This window comes from Peromyscus californicus, unplaced genomic scaffold (assembly GCF_007827085.1).
Source record: "Peromyscus californicus insignis strain IS unplaced genomic scaffold, ASM782708v3 Scaffold_20__1_contigs__length_68692818, whole genome shotgun sequence".
Classification (NCBI taxonomy): domain Eukaryota; kingdom Metazoa; phylum Chordata; class Mammalia; order Rodentia; family Cricetidae; genus Peromyscus; species Peromyscus californicus.
In genome coordinates, this window is record NW_026294503.1 from 66,944,000 (window position 1) to 66,962,825 (window position 18,826).

Genomic DNA, 18,826 nt, shown 5'->3' on the forward strand with positions numbered 1-18,826 from the left:
GCATCATCCACCCTCAGCTGTCTCTACCTGCCCGCCCTGGCCCTCTGACTGGAAAGGATTCCCTTTCTGTCCGTCCTGATAAATATGGAAACTCCATCTTTATTGGGTGTATAAACATCTCTGGTCTGTACATACATTTCATATATCATAGTGCAGGCCCGGAAGGAGGGGCCGAGGAGCCCCAGCAGCACAGCCCCCCCCCCCAAGTCCTACCCTCTGTGCAAACTGAGACCAAGAGCCCCTGAAAAGGGGGAGAAGACAGGGGCTTGGTTGCAGGGGCGGGGTCTATGTAGACGCTAGAATCAAACACTGAAGCCAAGACAGTCAACTGGCACACGCAGCAAGCTGGGCACAGGGTCGGGGCAGGCAGGAAAGGGGAGTGAGGGGCCAAGCTGGGCACAGGGTCAGGGCGGGCAGGAAAGGGGAGTGAGGGGCCAAGCTGTGGCTCTGAGCGACAGCCACAACATAATACATGCCCCAGTGCCTTAGCCCCATCTCAGGGAGCCAGGGCTAGGGGTGCCTTGAAGAGTGCAGACGAGATGGGGGCAAAGGCCACAGTCCCATGCTACCACACACACGCGCGCACACACACGCACACGCGCGCACGCACGCACGCGCACGCACGCACACACACACACGCGCGCACACACACACACGTACTGAGCAATCTGTACGTGGCCAGTTAGGGAGCCAGGCTCAGGCTTTCTGTGGTGCTTGAGTGTGGGGGTGGGGCTGTCTCTCAGAGGAAAGAATGGAAACCCTAGATGTGATTTAGGACAGCAGCCAGTCAAAGGAGAGATGGCCAAGACAGGCCCCCTAGCCCAGCCAGGGGGAGACAGCAGCATCTGGCTCCCAGGAGGGCAGAGAGTAAAGAGATTTCAGGGGAACTATGTGGTGAATAGGGACAGGTTGCCTATACTCTACCCTTGGCCCAAATAGCAGGTGGGCTCACACCTCTCAACTCGCACAGGATCCAGTGAGGTACAAGGAGATCCGAGTGCCCCACTAACCAAAGCATGGGGACCCTCCCGTATATCAACACTGTTCTCTGCCCATCACCAAAGGCTCGGGCCCAGGGACAGAAGGTCCAGCCTGACTGGGCCCTGAGCTGGTGGGGGCAGGGTGATATCTTCCCAGAGCCTGCTGGTGAGCAGGGCGGATGTGCCGGGGAAGCCTCTAGCCACTTAAGGGGTGCAGGTCGACTTTCACCTTCTCCCCACAACTCAGCATCCCAATGGTGGGAAAGAAGCCTCCAGAAGGTACAACAGCATCCTTCTTCCCAATGATCTTGCCATTCCGGGTGAAGAAAACCTGGTAGTGGAGGGGAGAGAAGAGAGTGGACTCTGGTCTCTTCCCTGGGGATACTAGAGTGACACCCCGACTCCCACCACAGGCTTTAGGATTCATTTGGGGTGATACGGGAAGCAACCACAAGAGGGCGGGTTGAGGCTGGACAAAGGCCGGAACTGCAGCCTGGGCTCTAAAGCTACTGTGAGCCCGCCCGCCGGGCAGCTCCAGATCTTGCCCTCACCCCCACCCACCTGTCGGCCCTGTCCTCACGGTGGTCCGCCCCAGGACCCCAGAATGGCCCCTCCTCCTACTTACCACCACCTTCTTGCCCTCATGCTCCTGCTCTATCTCCTCTTCCTCTTCCTCCTCCTCTTCCTCCTCTTCCTCTTCACCTTCCTGGTGCAGGTACATGACATTGCGGACGTTGCGGACAGCCCGGGCAGTTGGGGACAAGATCACTGCGTCACAGCTGTCATCACTGTCCCCTAGGAGACAGGAAACACGAGCTCCTGTGTGCGGCACCTACCACCCGCTGCCCTGAGCAGGCTGGCTGCTGCCCAACCTCACTCACCCTCACTGTCCAGAATGTAGTCCCGGGGGAACATGATTCCACAGCCCATAATGTCCCCTTTGTAACAGCGTGGCCCAAAGGGGTCCCCCACACCACTGCCATGGAAGATCTTCCCATCATCTGTTGGAGAGAGAGGAAAGGACACACTTGAAGGGACTGACTCTACAGTCCTCGGGATGAGAAGATGCAGGAAGGACACCAGGCTTTACAAAGGAAAACAGTGTCCATCTGACTAAACTGGTCAGGAGAAAGGACAGGGTCCCTAGGGTGGATGAGCAAGCAGGGAAGGGAGGGAGGGGAGTCCAGGCGACAAGGCTCAGTATTCTCAGGAAGCCAGCCCTACAGGAAATCTGAGCGATCTTCAGGAAGGGCACAGGGGAGCCAAGTCAGAGGCCTGGAGTGTTCACTCTGGGCCCAGCTCTCCTGCCTTGTCCTGCGCCTCCAGCTTTCAGGACTGAGAGAAAAAACAAGATGAGGAGAAAGCCTGAGCAGCCTGGAAAAAGGAAGGAGAGGTCCCGTGTGAGTGAGAGGAGAGTGGGTGACTGTGGCCCTGTGGCCCTCAGTTTCCACATCAGCAGGTCCCACTTACCTGCATGGTATGCCACAGACCCTCTGCTCCAGCCAGGGTGCCTGTTCTTGGGATAATCCTACAGCAGGAAGACAAAAGGAAAGCTATGACATCACACATGACCAAAGAGGACAGAAGAGAGGGGCATCTGACTCTGTGACAACCCAGACAGCTGGCAGTCCCCAGCCAGGAACCGGGGGCTACAGGAACAAGAACAGGAAGGGGCTGAGGACCAGACAAGGTGACACACTTAGGACACTATGTCTTACGTCACAAGGCCTGTCCTCTAAACAGACACTTAGAACCATGCTCTGCCTCAGCTCACAACTTTCCTCTACGGCTCCTTGCCCAGGTTTTTCCCGCACTTCCTGGCCCCATCCCAACAGCCCCAAACTGACCCCACAGGGACAAAGACAGCACTTGCGCCCACCTTCCTGGCCAGCCCCAAGGCGATGTAGCATTTCTCTCCAGGGTCCACGATCTCCACCTCGAAGTAATGGCTACGGGTGCTGAGTGGGTGCCGAGCCTGAGCCAGCCCCACGTCCACGATACTCTTGCCCTTCCCCAAATATTCCAGCAGCTGTGGAGCAAGAGCCAGAGGTCAGGGGTCAGGTGGACACTTCCCTGGACACGGGACAGTTTTCTGAGTCTGACAATCCCCTGGCTGAATGGAAAGGGATTCTAAAGGCACAGTGGACTCCAAGTTCTAGGCAGGCAGAGGACAAGGACGGCAGAAACAAGGTGGTTAGTGTGAGATGTCTCTCACATTCCTACAGAGCCACTGTCTGGGACGCCCCCTGGGAGTCTTTAGGCTGGAACATCCCATTCTTAGACAACCCCAAGCCTGCCTGCCTTCCTGGAAGAGGAAAGAGCAAGGGGTATGCAGAAGTTAGGAGCCAACCGCAGGTACAGGAGGGAAGGGACAGGCTCAGGAGCCAATGCTGCACAGGTGGGACTGGCATAGTTTCTCAAGACCCGCTCTCCCTGGCCTCAACGAGCCATTCATTGCTGGGTCAGGGAGGTGCTCAGGGGAGCCAGGAGCCTGGAGACAGCAACTCCACCCTTCACTTTACACGGGGCAAAGGTCAAAACAAAGACAATCGGCAGGTCCTCCAGTTCCCGACCCCCACTCAGGCTGGAGTTGGGTGTACATCAGGGTAACAACCTCAGTCTGGGAACTTTACCTGTCAGATGTCACGGTAATAGCGGGGCTATGACCCAGACCCAGCTCTTCCTTCACCCACCACCTAGCATCACCTAGGACTCCTTAATTCCCTTTTAATCAACCTAACTGCCCCTCAAGACTTTTCTTCTACTCTCTAGGCCCTGTAGCCCTACAAAAAAACACGTTCCTTGAGACCTCCTCCACTAATCCCTAGCAAACCTTAAGACAATGGCCTCACCCCACTAACATTCCTGCCTGAATGGGCCTGCAAAGCATGAAGGCCTGGGGGCATCTCCTGCAGAAGCCAGCCCTCCTCATCTCCCTTCAGAGTGAACAAGATCTCACTCTGCTCAGCTCCAGAACCTCCTGGTCTGCGCTCCTGTCCTCTAAAGACAAGAGAGGGCAGATGCAGAAAGGCCAGAGGTACATGGGAGCCACTAGGTCCACACCCAGCCCACCATGTATTCTGTCCTTACAGTGCTCCCCGGCCTGGCTCTGCTCAGCATCAGGAGAAGGGTCAATTGATGTTTATTAACCTCATCTATCTAGCAGCCTATGATCCACTCTCTCCACCCAGTACTGCAGAGCTGGATCAGGGACCCCACAGCTGCCCTTGACCCATCCTATCCAACTGGCCTCTACGCTGGAAACAGGGTGTTCTCTAGTTCCGTGGCCAAAGGCAACCGATCCAGATCCTCATCCTTGGGAAAAACCCGCCCAACCATTCCCTCTGCCTCAGCCCACAGAAGACAGTTCTACTGACAGGGTGGAGATACTTCCTAAGGGCAAGAGGCCATGGGGATGACCTGCCCTGACATGGAACTTCAACCCACACCCACAGGCTCCTGAAGAGCACTGAGGCAGTCTGCTGACATTCTGGCCCTGAGCAACAGGCCCTCTTCAAGAGTGGAACATCCCGTCTCAGGGCAACCACCCAAAGTCTCAGGCTGCTCTCCTGCTCCCAGCAAGCCCTCCTGAGCCTTCGGCATGCACAGGCCAGAGCAGGGAGTCACTTCTCTGGCAGATCCTTTCTGGATACTACTGTTGGGAACTGGAGATTTGGCTTCTAGAGCTTCACTTGTCCTTCAGTCTATGCCTTGTTTGCCTCTTAGTTTGAAAGACCAAGTTCAAACCCTAACTAGTGTTGCTTGGCTGCCACGAAGCTTGAACATCATACATTCATGTAAGAAAAAGGCCTTAATGTCTTCATCAGTAAAATGGGGACAATACTACTTTGTCAAAAATAGTAAAAAAGAGGGCTGGAGAGATGGCTCAGAGGTTAAAAGCACTGACTGCTCTTCCAGAGGACCTGAGTTCAATTCCCAGCAACCACATGGTGGCTCACAACCATCTGTAATGAGATCTGGTGCCCTCTTCTGGACTGCTGTCATACATGCTGTATACATAATAAATAAATAAATCTTTTAAAAAAAATAGTAAAAAGATAAGATAAAATGAGATCAGGGCGTCAGTGGAGCCTGCCACACCCAGTTGATGAAAATACACATTCTGTCAGGAAATGGGGACTGACCAATCACAATGGCCATGACCTTTCAGCCTGTACCTCCCACTAGGGCAACAAACCACCCTTAGGCCAACCAGGATGAGTATTTGTGGTGCTGGGTATCAAACCCAGGCACTGTGCACCGTAGTTGAGAGTTCTACTACTGAGACAGCAACAGTCCCAATTACCCCTCCTGTGCATCTTAGCTGAGGGTAGAGGGAGCCCTTTCCACGGAAGCCTCAAGTATACCACCACCACCACCACCACCACCACCACCACCACCACCACCACCCATCCCCCGTAACAAGGACTGCAGATCAGAACTCTGTCTACGCTCCAAGCCCTCCTCACTCTTCTCTTGTTGATTCCCACTCTCTCATTGCTGGCCAGAATGGACTAATTCTTCTCAACTGGAGCAAGCCTGGAGGGCCCAGAGTAGCTGAAACAGGGATCAAGCACAAGCTCCCAGCTCAGGCCTCAACACAGACTCCTCTGGAGTTCAATCTAGGGAGGACCCTCTCCTTTTGTGTACTGAAGCTGCCACTGTAAGGAGTGTCAAGAGCCGTGAACAGTGAACAAAGACAAGATTAGTCTAATGCAAACGTACAGACAGCTCCTAGAAGCCTCTCCACACGTGACCTCACTGTGCAGGCCCTAGGGGCAGCAGCCATTCTTCAACACCTTCAGCCCTGGGGCGGGGGGGCCGCAAGGGGACCTAGGACTTCTTTAAAAGGCGGGAAAACTGAGGCTACAGACAGCAGCAGGTCAAGAACTCACTCAAAGTGAGCTACAACTGGGGTAGATGAGATGGCTCAGTTAAAAGCACCTGCTGCTCTTCCAGAAGATGAAGGTTCAGTTCCCAGCAACTACATGTTGGTTCACAACCATCTGTAACTACAGTTCCAGGGAATCCATTGTCCTCTTATGACCTCCAAGGGCAGCAGGCACACACATGGTACAAAGATATACACACAGGCAAAACACCAAGAAAGGCAGGCAGGCCGACTGGAACTGTAGCTCAGGGGGCAGTATTCGCCTAGCATTCATGAAGTCCTGGGTTCAATCCCTGACCACCATAGAAAGCAGGTGTGCTGATAATCCCAGCACTTTGGAGGTGGAGGCAGGAGGATTAGGTTAAGGTCAGCTTCGGCTATACAGCAGGTTCAAGGCCAGCCTCGGTTACATGAGACACTGCCTCCAGAAAAGAAGAAAAAAGAAAGCGCACTGACTGCGCCTGACCAGAGCACCACCTGCAGTGTGCTGCAGCATGCCAGCTGACTCCTCTCGTGTTCGCACTGACCGGAAGCTGGAGCTTGCTGTCAGTGCCCAATACCATGACCTTGGACAAGATCAAAACTCAAAATCTACTTTTTCCCCCTTGTAGTACTAGGAAGTAAATGAAATGAGGGCTTCATGCACGCAAGGCAAACGTTTGACACTGACCGACCTCAAAATGCAAAATCTTAAGTACAGTCTGGCAGGGTCACACATGCCTTTAATCCCAGCATTCAGGAGACTGAGGCTGGAGGATCCTTGTGATTTCAAAGCCATCCTGATCTAAATAGAGAGTTCTAGGCCAGCCAGGGTTACAAAGTAAGACCCTGTCTAAATAATAATAATAATAACAACAATAATAATAATAATCTCTGAACTATGGCTTCTACTGAAAGCATACAGTTCTCATCGCATCATAATTGGAGAATCTTAAGTCAAAGACCATGAGTATTAAACTATCAAAAAGGCCACAGATAGGTCAAGGAACGACTACCTGGGCCTACTTTTCCTATTCATTGGCTCTTTGACAATTTGAGCAAGTCCCTTTCGCACTTCTCTGGGACTGCTCTATGGTGATACTATATTTGTACTGAAATGTGATTTTATTTGTATGTTAATAAATAAAGTTGCCTGGGGGTCAGAGCTAATAGCAGAAGCCGGGTGGTGGTGGCGCACACCTTTAATCCTGATCACATGACAGGCAGAACTCTGTGTGTTCAAGGATACAGCCAGCATGGAGACACTCGCCTTTAATCTCAATACCAACCATAGAAACCTAGAGGTCTGTATAGACAGGCAGTGACGAGGAGGTCATGTGGTTGGGTTTACAACCAATAAGAAGGCAGAACAGAAAGTCAATAAAAAGACAGACACACAGGAAGTAGGTCTCTTTCTGAGGGGAAGGACAGCAGCGGCAGTGGGTGTAAGAAGGTGGTTTTAAGTCTCAGCTCTTAGCTACTGCTCTGACCTCTTGGGCTTTTAACTCTGCATTTGGCTCTGTGTTTCTTATTTAATAAGACTGTTACATCTACACTGCTCTCCACAGAACATGTTTGAAAATGTGCGTGTTCATGCTGTACTGTCATAACACTACCAATAACTTGTGTCTTCATGCTAAAGATGCCCACGGTCCTGCACATGAAAGAACTGTCCTGGGTTGGCAAGATGGCTCAGCAGGTGAAGACCCTCACTGCCAAGGCTGATGACCTGAGTTGGACCCCCAGACCCACATGGTGGTGGTAGAAGGAGATGATTCCTGTAAATCAGGCTCTGATTTCCACATGCATGTGATGTGTCCACATGTGCACACACACACACAAATGAATGAATGAAGAAATGTTAAAAAAAATAACTGTCCCAACTGAAATACCACTTATGTCCTTCTGAGAAACTTTAGGTCAGATTTGAGGCCTTCCCAAATCTCCATGGTTATGGGACATCCTACTGAGACCACCATCCACTCCGGAAGAAGGCCTTGGGTCCAAGGGCGGGTCCCCAACAGCAGGGGATGTAAAAAACAAGGGCAAAGGATGAAAATGTATGCTAGTCATCTCTAAAGGAATGAACTCTCCTTCCAAGACAACACAGCTCTGATTCGAAATACAGTGGATGGTACAAAAGAGAAGATGAAGACACCAGGCAGGTTATCCTCATTTGAACGATGGGACAGTTGGCAAACCTAGAAGGACCTATGTTCTCCAAGAGACTCACCCTAGGGCTGGAGAGATGGCTAAGGGGGTGAGGGCACTTGCTGCTAAGACCAACCACCAAAGTTCAGTTCCTGGAACCCACAGGATAGGGGGGAGTCGATTCCCACATTTGTCTTCTGACCTCCACATGTGCACACACCAACACACATACACAATAAATTAAATAAATAAATGTAATAAAAGATACACTGGAAAACTGGAGGGGGAAAGAGACTGACTGCTAGGCAGGCATGGTGGCTCACATCAGTAACCTCAGGAGGCTGAGGTAGGGAGACTGCCAAGAATTCAAGGCCAGCCTGAGCTAAATAGTGAGTTCCAGGGCAGACTGACTACAGTTTTGACTGTCTCAAAACACACAAACAAACAGCTGCCCGACTCCACTGCAGAGGAGCCTGTGTTCACGGTTCACGGTGCAGTGGACTTACCCTGCCAGCAGTCCTAAGCTGAGGTGAGGGTTTAAAAACAGCCAAACAAACTCTACAGCTATGCTTACGGGAAGAAAACTCCTAAATGAGTGGACTGAGGACACTGAGGGGAGGGAAGGAAGGAAGGCTATTTATAATGTCTACAGGACTCCACCTCAGCTAGAAAAGATGCCTGGGGGGAGCTGGGAGCAGAGCAGGGACAGGTCCAGGCAGGGAAAGGATGCCAGGAAAACACTGAGGAGAGGTCAGAGACAGGGGCTGGAACACAGCCATGGCTCAGGCCCAAGGGCAACTCTGGATGTTGTCAAAATGATGGTAGAAAGAGAAAGAAAGAAGCGATGAATCAAGGCGTGAGCATCTGAGGCCTTGGCTCACAACCACCTAGCCCTCACACCCCAGGGCCAGAGGGAAGTGGGGCATCAGAGCAGCAGGAGGGCATAGTCTGCCATGTTCTCTGAGCTCAATTTACCTTGAACTCCACAAGGAAAGGCCTTGCTCATAAGCCACTTCCGCCCCACTGCCTCTGTTTTCCAATCCCAGGCTGATCTGAAAACAGCCTGGGTTGAGGTGAGAAGGCCAAAGGCCAGGCTGGGAGCAGTAAGAAGGCTGCAGAGAAGAATTCTAAGTGGGAGGACTGAGCATCTCACAAGAGATCAGAGTTAGACTCCAGACTTGCATCCATTCACTCCCAACCCAGCAAGAGGTACAGAGGATAGGCCCGAAGACTTCCTTCCTCAAGCTTCCCAAGAAAGCTCACATCCCAAAGAGAGACTGCTGCAGGTCTGAAGAGAAAGGCTTGAAAGCAAGCTTGGAGGCTTCAGGTCCCCCCTGACTTATCATTCCTCTGCCTTGTCATCTTCTACAAAAAAACACAGAAGAGATTAACACTGAAGTTTATTCGTGATCCCCAAAACTGGGCCTGCATGCAGGCTTCTAACCCCTACTACTTGAAAGGCAGAGGCATGTGAATTCAAAGTTCAAGACTGGCTGGGTTAGAGACTGAGTTCAGATACCATCCAGGGCAGCTTAGTTAAGACCCTATCTCAAAAAAATAATAAAAGAGCTAGAGATACATACAGCTTGGTGAAGAGAACTTGTTTAGCATGTGCAATGTTCTATTTTAAACACCCAGCAACACACACAACACAACACACACACATCCCCAACAACAACCCAACTGTTGTGGAATAATCTTTTTGTACACTGTGAAGATGTGTCTCTGCCAAGACACCTTCTGATTGGTTTAGTAAAGAGCTGAAAGGCCAATAGGAAAGGATAGGCGGGACTTCCGGGCAGAGATAGGAACTCTAGGAAGGAATCAGAGAAGCAGAAATTTGCCAGAGAGATGTGGATGTACAGTATGGAGGAGAGGTAACAAGCCACACAGCAGAACATAGATTAATATTAATGAGTTAATTTAAGTTTTTGTTTGGTTTGTTTTTTGTTTTTTGTATTTCGAGACAGGGTTTCTCTGTGTAGCTTTGCACTTTTCCTGGATCTCGCTCTGTAGACCAGGCTGGCCTCGAACTCACAGAGATTCGCCTGCCTCTGCCTCCCGAGTGCTGGGATTAAACGTGTGTGCCACCACCGCCCGGTGAGTTAATTTAAGTTTTAAGAGCTAGTTGGGAACATGCCTAAAGCTAAGGCCAAGCTTTCCTAATTAATAATAAGTCTCTGTGTCATTATCTGGCAGAGAAAGTCTGACTACACCCAACTCCTCGAGTCTTTTTCCACATCTGTTCCTCAGTTCTACGACCAGAGAGCCCAGCTGAGCTGAATCCAGCCAAAGGGAAGCAGAAGTGGGCTTCCAAATCTGTCCCCACACTGAACAAAGAGGAGCCTGCAAACGAGAGCTTCTACTTATTCTGGGAATCAGCAACCAACCTGATAGGTCCCAAACGAAGGGGAAGAAGGGAGGGAATTGGCCTCCTAACACAGGTTTGGACTCCAAGAACCACGCCAAGGCCTTAGGCTGCTCTACCCAAATTTCCACCTCCCAAAGCCACACAAAAGCCTCTGCCGGGTGCAGCAGCACAGGACTGATGCTCCAGAGGCCAAGGTGGGCAGAATGCAAATTCAAGGCCAAGCAAGATAAAGAAAAAGAGCCAGGCATGGCGCATGGCTTTAATCCCAGCACTCAGGAGGCCGAGGCAGGTGGATCTCTGTGAGTTCCAGGCCAGCTAGGGCTACACAGTGAGACCCTGTCTCAAAGAAAGAATGGTGGGGGCAGGGGTGGGGGGGGCAACACTGTTCTTCCTCCTCATTCTAAGCAATACCAATGTGCTTAGATGCACACCTCTGTTCTGCCCAGTCCATTTACCTTCAGTGCCTTTTACTTACAGTCCCACAGACTCTGACATCATGTAGCCGGCCCCATTCATCTTCATAGCTGTCCACCATCATGACGCTGTCATCCTCACGGCCCAGCTCGGCGTTGAGGTGCAGCCTCACCTCCTCACCCAGGGAATGCATACCAACTGCTGGGAAGAGCCCATCTGGAGACATGGGCATGATGGTGGAGCCCACCTGCAGCACAGGGAGAGAGGAGGGAGCTGCCATGTGGGTCACTTTCCCACAGCTCATCCAGTTCTCAAAAGGGCATTTCCAAGATGATGCAACCAACTATTATCACATACACACTCACAGACTTAAGAAAGACAGAGGTCCTGGAGAGTTTTAACAATTGGTAAGTACTCCTTGCCAAGCAAGTCACACGGAGCTAGAAGTCAAGGGCTCTGCAAACACCTGCGTCAGCGCCACAGCAGCACCAATGCACATCTGCCAAGGCTGCAAAGGGAGCTGACCTCTTGCCTGGCTTGAGAAGCAATCTTCCCCCCAGCAGAGTGGGAGGAGGGAAGAAGAGGGAGAGAGTCGCGTGTCTTTCTCTCTCACCAAAACCACCATCTCTGAAGAGAAAAGGATTCTCGGAGTGAAAGAAAGAAAAGAAAACCAAAGGACATATTGCCCCAAATATTCAAACCAACCCAAAACCCTGCAGCTGACACAGCACAGATTCCCTGGAACTGGAGGAGTTAGAGACAGTTGAGCTGCCATGTGGGTGCTGGGAATTGAACCTGGGTCCTCTGGAAAAGCAGTCAGTGCTCTTAACCACTGAGCCATCTCTTCAGCCCCGCTTTTTACATTTTTATTGTTTGAGAATTTCATACATGCATGTAATGTGCTTTGTTTGATCAAATCCACCCCCATTCCCTCCCCTCCAATTTCTTCCCTACCCCCACCCGGACCATGTACCCCCCTCCTAACTTCATGTAGTCTTTTTCAAACCCACTGAGCCAGATGAGCACTACGTGCAAGGGCGCAGAGCCATCTACTGGAGCATGAGCAGCCTCTCAGGGGCCACATCCCAAAAGAAAAGTTTTTTAAAGATAGCGCTTCATGTAACCCAAACTGTCCTTGAACTCATCATGTAGCAAGAATGACTTTGAACTCCTGATTCTCCTGCATCCATCTCCTGAGTGCCCATGCGGTGCTGGGAGCTGAACCCAGAGCTCAAGCATGCTAGGCAAACACACTACCTACCACCTGAGCTACAGTCGCAAACTCTTTCCCTCCCTTTGTCTGTTCAAAGTCTTCCTCCATTGGGCGGTGGTGGCGCACACCTTTAATCCCAGAGGCAGAGGCAGGCAGATCTCTGAGCTTGAGGCCAGCCTGGTCTAGAGTGAGTTCCAGGACAGCCAGGACTACACAGACAAACAAAGAAAAGTCTTCCTCCAAATCATGTACTTCTGCCCCTAACCTTAGGATCTGAGTCATGTTCCAGCTGCCCTGGGCAGGAAGTGTCTTCTCATATACACAGGGGACTGCCTGAGGCTAGACAGGCAACAGGAATGAAATCATCACTCTCCACTGTCACTCTCACAGATCCTGAGGCAGATCCAAGCCATTGAAACCTCTCAGACAGGGTTTCCCACTCACCCGTTTCCCATTTTTGGTGAAGAAGATCTGGGCAGTCTGAACGTCAAAAGACACAGGCTCAATGCCACAGCCAATCCGGTCCCCAGAATTGCACTTTGAGCCAAACTGGCGCCCCTTGGCACGGCCATTGTACAGCCTATGGAGAGAGTGGCACAAGACTCAGGACTATGGCACCTGCTCCTCTACAACATCTTCTCAGTAGCTCCACTCTTGATGGCATCCACCTGTGTCCTGGTATTCCGTCACCCTGACACCCACACCTTACCTAATCCAGTTTATGAAAAGACCCAAGACAGGAAGTGGTGGAGAAAAGCACTCAGAGGTGGTTTACCCTTCATATCTAGACTTCCACTCCACAGCAAAGGACCCACTCACTTGCCATCATCAGCATGGTAGGCTACGGAGTCAGGCAACCAGCCAGGCTGGTGATCCAAGCTGTAGTACTGGGGGACCAGCCCCACAGCAATGGTGCCCCGAACGCCACTGTCCACAATGGACACCTGGAGGGAAGAGAGCAGGATACGGTTCACAGGGACGGAAAACGGAGTGAACTTCTGGAGTGATCAAAGGGAGGTTTATGCTCAAAGAGACCTGGGGGTGAGAGGATAGGCCCTGCCAGGGGGAACGGGAGGGTAGGGGCCCCTTTCCTATGGTTATTGAGGCAATCACTCTTTTTTTTTTAAGGTGAATTCTTTGTTTTTTTTTTTTAATTTATGTATTTATTTATTTATTTATTTGGTTTTTCGAGACAGGGTTTCTCTGTGTAGCTTTGCGCCTTTCCTGGAACTCACTTGGTAGTCCAGGCTGGCCTCGAACTCACAGAGATCCGCCTGGCTCTGCCTCCCGAGTGCTGGGATTAAAGGCGTGCGCCACCACCGCCCGGCTAATTTATTTATTTTTATCTTGTGTACATTGGTGTTTTGCCTGCATATATGTCTGTGTGAGGGGTTGGATCCTGGAGTTACAGACAATTGTGAGGTGCCATGTGAGTGCTGGGAACTAAACCCAGGTCCTCTGGAAAAGCAGTCAGTGCTCTTAACCACTAAGCCATCTTCCAGCCCTAGACAATCATTCTTGAGCCTGAGTTGGGCATCATGGCTCACATCCTTAATCCTAGCACTCCAGAGGCAGAGACAGGTGATAGTTCCAGGCCAGTCTGGTATACATAGAGAGACAGGGAGAGTTCCAGGCCAGTCTGGTATACATAGAGAGACAGGGAGAGTTCCAGGCCAACCAGGGCTATCTAGGGAGATCCTGTCTCAAAAAAAAAGTAGGGGTGGGGAGCTGGAGAGCTGGCTCAGTAGTTAAGAGTATATACTGACCTAAGTTTGGTCCCCACGACCCACATCAGGTATTTCACAACCACCAGTAACCCCAGCTCCTTGCAGATCTGACACTTCTACCTTCCAGCCTCTGTGGGTACTACACTCACATGCACATACCCACACACAGCATTTATAATAATAACAACAATAATAATAAGTTAGGCACACAATCAATTCTGGGCTTCTATTAGGGCAGCAGTTTTCAACTTGTGGGTCTTGACCCCTTAGGGGTCAAGTGACCCTTTCACAGGGGTCACCTAAGACCATCGGAAGACACAGATATTTACATTACAATTCATAACAGCAGCAAAATGACAGTTATGAAGTAGCAACGAAAATAATTTTATGGTTGGGAGTCATCACAACATGAGGAACTATACTAAAAGGTCGAAACATTAGGAAGGTTGAGGACCACCGTATTAGGAGCTAGGAAAGTGAGACATGAGTCAAAGTCACCCTAGGCAAGGGGACAGCGGAGCAGAAGGGCAAAGGGTATGAGACTCCAAGGTGCCTGTCTCTCAGATCAAAAGTCAGGCTGCTCTGCACCCTTCTCCCAAAAGAACACTGATGGAAAACTTCAAAGGCCAGGTCATAAATCCAGGAGAAGAGCTCCTTGGAGCAAATATACTCACTCCTCATCACCAACCCCATCACCGCACCCCGGCTCCCCAGCTCTGCCCAACTACTGCTTGATCACCTCAAAATAATTGCTGTCCTTGGTCAGCGGTCGAGACGCCACATAGCAGCCAACTTCACCAGAATTTCCATGGTAACTAAAGGAATATGGAAACATTCTATGAGCAGGCAAGCCCAGGGATTAGGAGGAAGTCCCAATACTCCGAACCCCAATCTTGTGAGGACTAGCACAGAGAACATCAAGGCACGCTTCAGAAAACCGGCACATAGCCAGGCGTGGTGGCACACACCTTTAGTCCCAGCACTTGGGAGGCTGTAGTAGGAGAATCTCTGAGTTCGAGGCCAGTCTGGTCTACAGAGCGAGTTCCAGGACAGCCAGGACTATCCAGAGAAAATTAATGTGTGTGAATGCACACACACGAGGTACTTGACCACTCCCCCTTCCCACTGCTTCTAGCCAGGGCCCAACCCACACTAGATCAATCCATCCTAGTTTCTTCGTTTTCAGGGGGTAAATGTACAGCCTCCCTTAATTGTGTTTTAGGGGTCCCATAGTCTTCTGTAACCTCAATCCCTCCCTCACGTTGCAACTTTGGCCCTTCCCTTCAGCCCTGTCCTCAGTAGAGCTAGACAACTAGCCTTCCGACTGGCAGAGTCACTCAGTTCCCGTAATTCAGCTTTCTTCCCCTCAGGCTAAGTAATGCTACTTCCTTCTCCTTTTAGATGATAACTATCTAGGAGGCAGGAAGGAGGCAGGGAAGATTCCAGACAAAAGAGAGAAAAATACAAACCAAAGGGCCAGAAAGGCACAGGGTGGGTGATCACGTACTATAAACTGGCGCCCCCCCAGCCACTCCTGCTGAACCCCGTCTTTGAAATGTAGGCAGACGGGGACTCAGACCACACAGACCCACCGTCCTGGCAGGTCTTGGCAGCCTCCTACACACGCCATGGGAACTTCCAGATCAGAACACGGCCTTTTTGGACCCTTTCCTTGCCAGACCAGAAGGCAGCGAGCCAAGATGGCGGAGGCGGTACATGCCTGTAATCCCAGCTTGGGGAAGCTGAGGAGAAGGGCTGTAAGTTTTAGGACAACCTGCCCGTCTCAAAAACAAAACAAAGCACAGGGCGGTGAGATGGCCCAGTATAAAGCACTTGTCTAATGACCAGTCTGATCCCTGGGTCCCGCCTGACCTAAGAAGACCAACCTCCTCAAACTGTCCTTGAGCAGCCATTCCCCAGTACACACACGGAATAAACAAAAACAAAGGACAACCCCAGTGAGAGTGAGAGTGACTAGAGGCAGAAAGGAATGCACAAAGGCCACCGGGGTGCCCTCCCTCCAAAACAGCCGGGAAATCACTGAAAGGGGCAAGGTGGAACCATTTCCCTGCACTCACCTCAAAGTGTCACCATCCACAAGGATATGTTTGAACCTCTCCTGATACCGGAAAGCCCGGACCTCTCGAATCTCCCGAATCCTCCTCCGCCAATTCAGAAACCGGTAGTGCAAGTTGAGGTCATCCATCTTGTTCATGAGAACAAACCTATGAGAAAAGAAATGACTGAGGAGGACCTGGGGCTCAGCACAGAGTACCTCAGCCTGCTCAATCCTGAATGTGCAGAGTGCCCCCGACCTGAGGCCGGATGTCCAAATGCATCTCGATAACTCCAGCCTCAGCCACTCACTCGTCACTAGATATTTATTGGGCTTTTTCCATGTGCACGGTCACCGAGGCTAGGAACAAAGCTGTGAGCAAGACAGATGGGATTCATGTTCTCGTCGTTTCCAATCTCGTGGGCATGAGGAAGCAGAGCAGATAATAAGCACAAATGGCCACTTTAGCCAGCGGAAGAAAAAAAGCACAGAGATGTAACAGACACTGGAGGAGGACAGTCTTGGAGGGACTGCATGTGAGCTGAAAGGAAGGCAGGCAGCATGAATGACAGTACAACAAAAAGCATTCGAGGCAGAGGAACAGTCGAGGCATGGAGCCTTGGGTAGAAGAAAGGTGTCACCGTAGAGAAAGACAGGAGACCAGAGCCGCTGGTATATGGGGAAGGTGAATAAGAATAGGATAAGGGCCGGGCGGTGGTGGCGCACGCCTTTAATCCCAGCACTCGGGAGGCAGAGCCAGGCGGATCTCTGTGAGTTCGAGGCCAGCCTGGTCTCCAAAGCGAGTTCCAGGAAAGGCGCAAAGCTACACAGAGAAACCCTGTCTCGAAAAAAAACCAAAAAAAAAAAAAAAAACAAAAAACAAAAACAAAACTGGAGCCAGGTATTGGGGTGAACACTGGAAGATGAGAGAGACAGGAACAGGCCACAGCTAACCTCATCTCGCCAACTTCTCAGCTGATCCTGTTTGCTCAGACTGGAAGCCTGAGTCCTCATCCAAATGGCTCTCAGCTGAACTGCTGCTCAAAAGCCTGAATGCTTAACCAGCCAAAAGCTTCTAGTTTCTGGTCTTCACGCCTTATATACCTTTCTGCTTTCTGCCACCACTCCCTGGGATTAAAGGCTCACTTCGTGGGATTAAAGGTGTGTGTCACCATGCCTGGCTGTTTCCAATGTGGCCTTGAACTCACAGAGATCCAGAGGGATTTCTGCCTCTGGAGTGCTAGGATTAAAGGCGTGTGCTACCACTGCCTATCCTCTATGTTTAATATTGTGGCTGTTCTGTTCTGTGACCCCAGATAAGTTTATTAGCGTGCACAATATTTCGGGGAACACAATACCACCACAGGACTCTCTTGGTATTTAGACAACCCTCAAGACCAACCAATGAATGAATGAATAAAATTTTCCAGAGAGCCAAACATGGGGAAACGATGAAGAAATCTGTTCTTCCCATTCCCCAAATATCTGGCACAGTGTGCCTCCCCTGGCGCCCCCCCCCACACACACACACACAGTAGGTGCTTAGCAAATCTAGGCTAAGCGGAGTTCGATTCCAACGTGCACATCAGGGCTCTTCTGAAGGAGCTACACATCACCACACGCTCCAGGCGAGCAGACACCTGTGGCACAGCACTAGGATGCCCCTCCTGGGCCCGGGGCCGGGGCTTGAACCCAGGTAGAAGCTGGAGCCCCAGACTTGAAGGCACCTGATCCTCGAGCACCCGACAGCCTCAGCACCAACCATCGGCAGCGGCGCTGGGGCCTGGCGCGGCCTCAGCAGGGTCGGGTCACTCGGAGGAGACCCAGGGGCCACCCGGCCTTCACCTGTCAATGCGGCTACGCCCGGTCTCCGCAGGCCCTGCACTAGGGGAGGGTGCGCGGCGGGAGGAACGCCAGTGACCGGAGCCCCTGGCCCCGCCCCTGAGCCCGGAGCCGCCTTCCAGGACCCCGGCCTGGAGATCTGCAGAGACCCGGGCCTCCGGGACCCCGCCCCCGATCCCCGCCTACCGGGGCCGCCGCGTCCTCCTCATCCATAGGCCTCTCAGCTCCGTGCTGTAGCTCTTCGGCCGCCGCCGCCGCCACCATACACATCCGGGTCCCCGCCCTTCCTATGCTCCGCGAGGCCCGCCCCCCACGCCAAATCCGACCAATCTGCGGCGGTCTCTGCAGACGGGCACCCACAGCAGCCAATCGCAGTGCTCAGGCGGTGTGGGGCGCGGCCCGGTGAGCCGGGTACCTAACACTCGGCGGCGTCGGAGAAACCCCGGTGTCGGCAGGGTGGGGGAGGCGACGTGGCTGCACCGACGCCACCGCGGGCGCCAGGAGCTCGGGGAGGCGGTCAAGGGGCGGCTCCCTTGGGGCGGAGCAGGTCGCTGTGCCCGCGCGTGCGAGCGTCACGTTACTGGAGCAAGAAGTGATGCTAAAAGCGTTACTGAAATGTCTTTTTGATCCACGTAACAGCCTTCGCGGGGGGAAAAAATTCTTAATTTTATCTCCTTTTTACGCGTGAGGAGCCAGAGGCCGAGCTCCATAGCGGCCGCCCTCAGCTGATACCTTAGGTTTTCTTCTCTCCAGAGCACCACTTTGCATCCAGTGCGTTCACTCCAGGAAGGGCGTTCCAGAACAGGAGAGAACTTCAGATGCAAAAAAGCACAGTGAGATGAAACCCAGTGCTGTTTGGGAACAGAGAGCTTGCTAGGAAAGTTAGGCCAGGTTAGAATATGCTGGAAAGGACACCAACATTTATCATGCATCTCCTATAAAGGGTGGGATTGCCCTTGGGAGGAATTGGGATCCTTGGATGGCATTCATGTTTTGCTCCCAAGACTAAATATTCTCTCCAGAGAGACTCACCCTCTGTCTTGAGTACCCTGTGTCAGAAACATGAACGAATATATTTGTGTCTTTGCACATCTGAATTTATTGACTATCAATCAATTAACAAGCTATGTCAGTTCCACTGGCCGCAATTTGCTAATTAGTCCTGATTTACCTGAATAATGGGCTAAAAAGCAAGCACAGGT

At 51.7% G+C, this 18,826-nt stretch overlaps 1 protein-coding gene across 1 annotated transcript; it reads right to left on the minus strand.

Moving 5' to 3' along the window:
• Positions 1-73: 73 nt before the first annotated feature.
• Positions 74-17,941, minus strand: Spryd3 (SPRY domain containing 3). Its single transcript, XM_052749041.1, has 11 exons — positions 17,811-17,941; positions 15,805-15,951; positions 14,466-14,541; positions 12,819-12,943; positions 12,444-12,579; positions 10,848-11,033; positions 2,860-3,009; positions 2,451-2,508; positions 1,862-1,981; positions 1,606-1,775; positions 74-1,311 (listed from the first exon to the last, which is right to left on the minus strand). The coding sequence occupies exons 1-11, from the start codon at positions 17,831-17,833 to the stop codon at positions 1,177-1,179; spliced, it is 1,326 nt and encodes a 441-aa protein (XP_052605001.1). The 5' UTR covers positions 17,834-17,941; the 3' UTR covers positions 74-1,176.
• Positions 17,942-18,826: the final 885 nt, after the last annotated feature.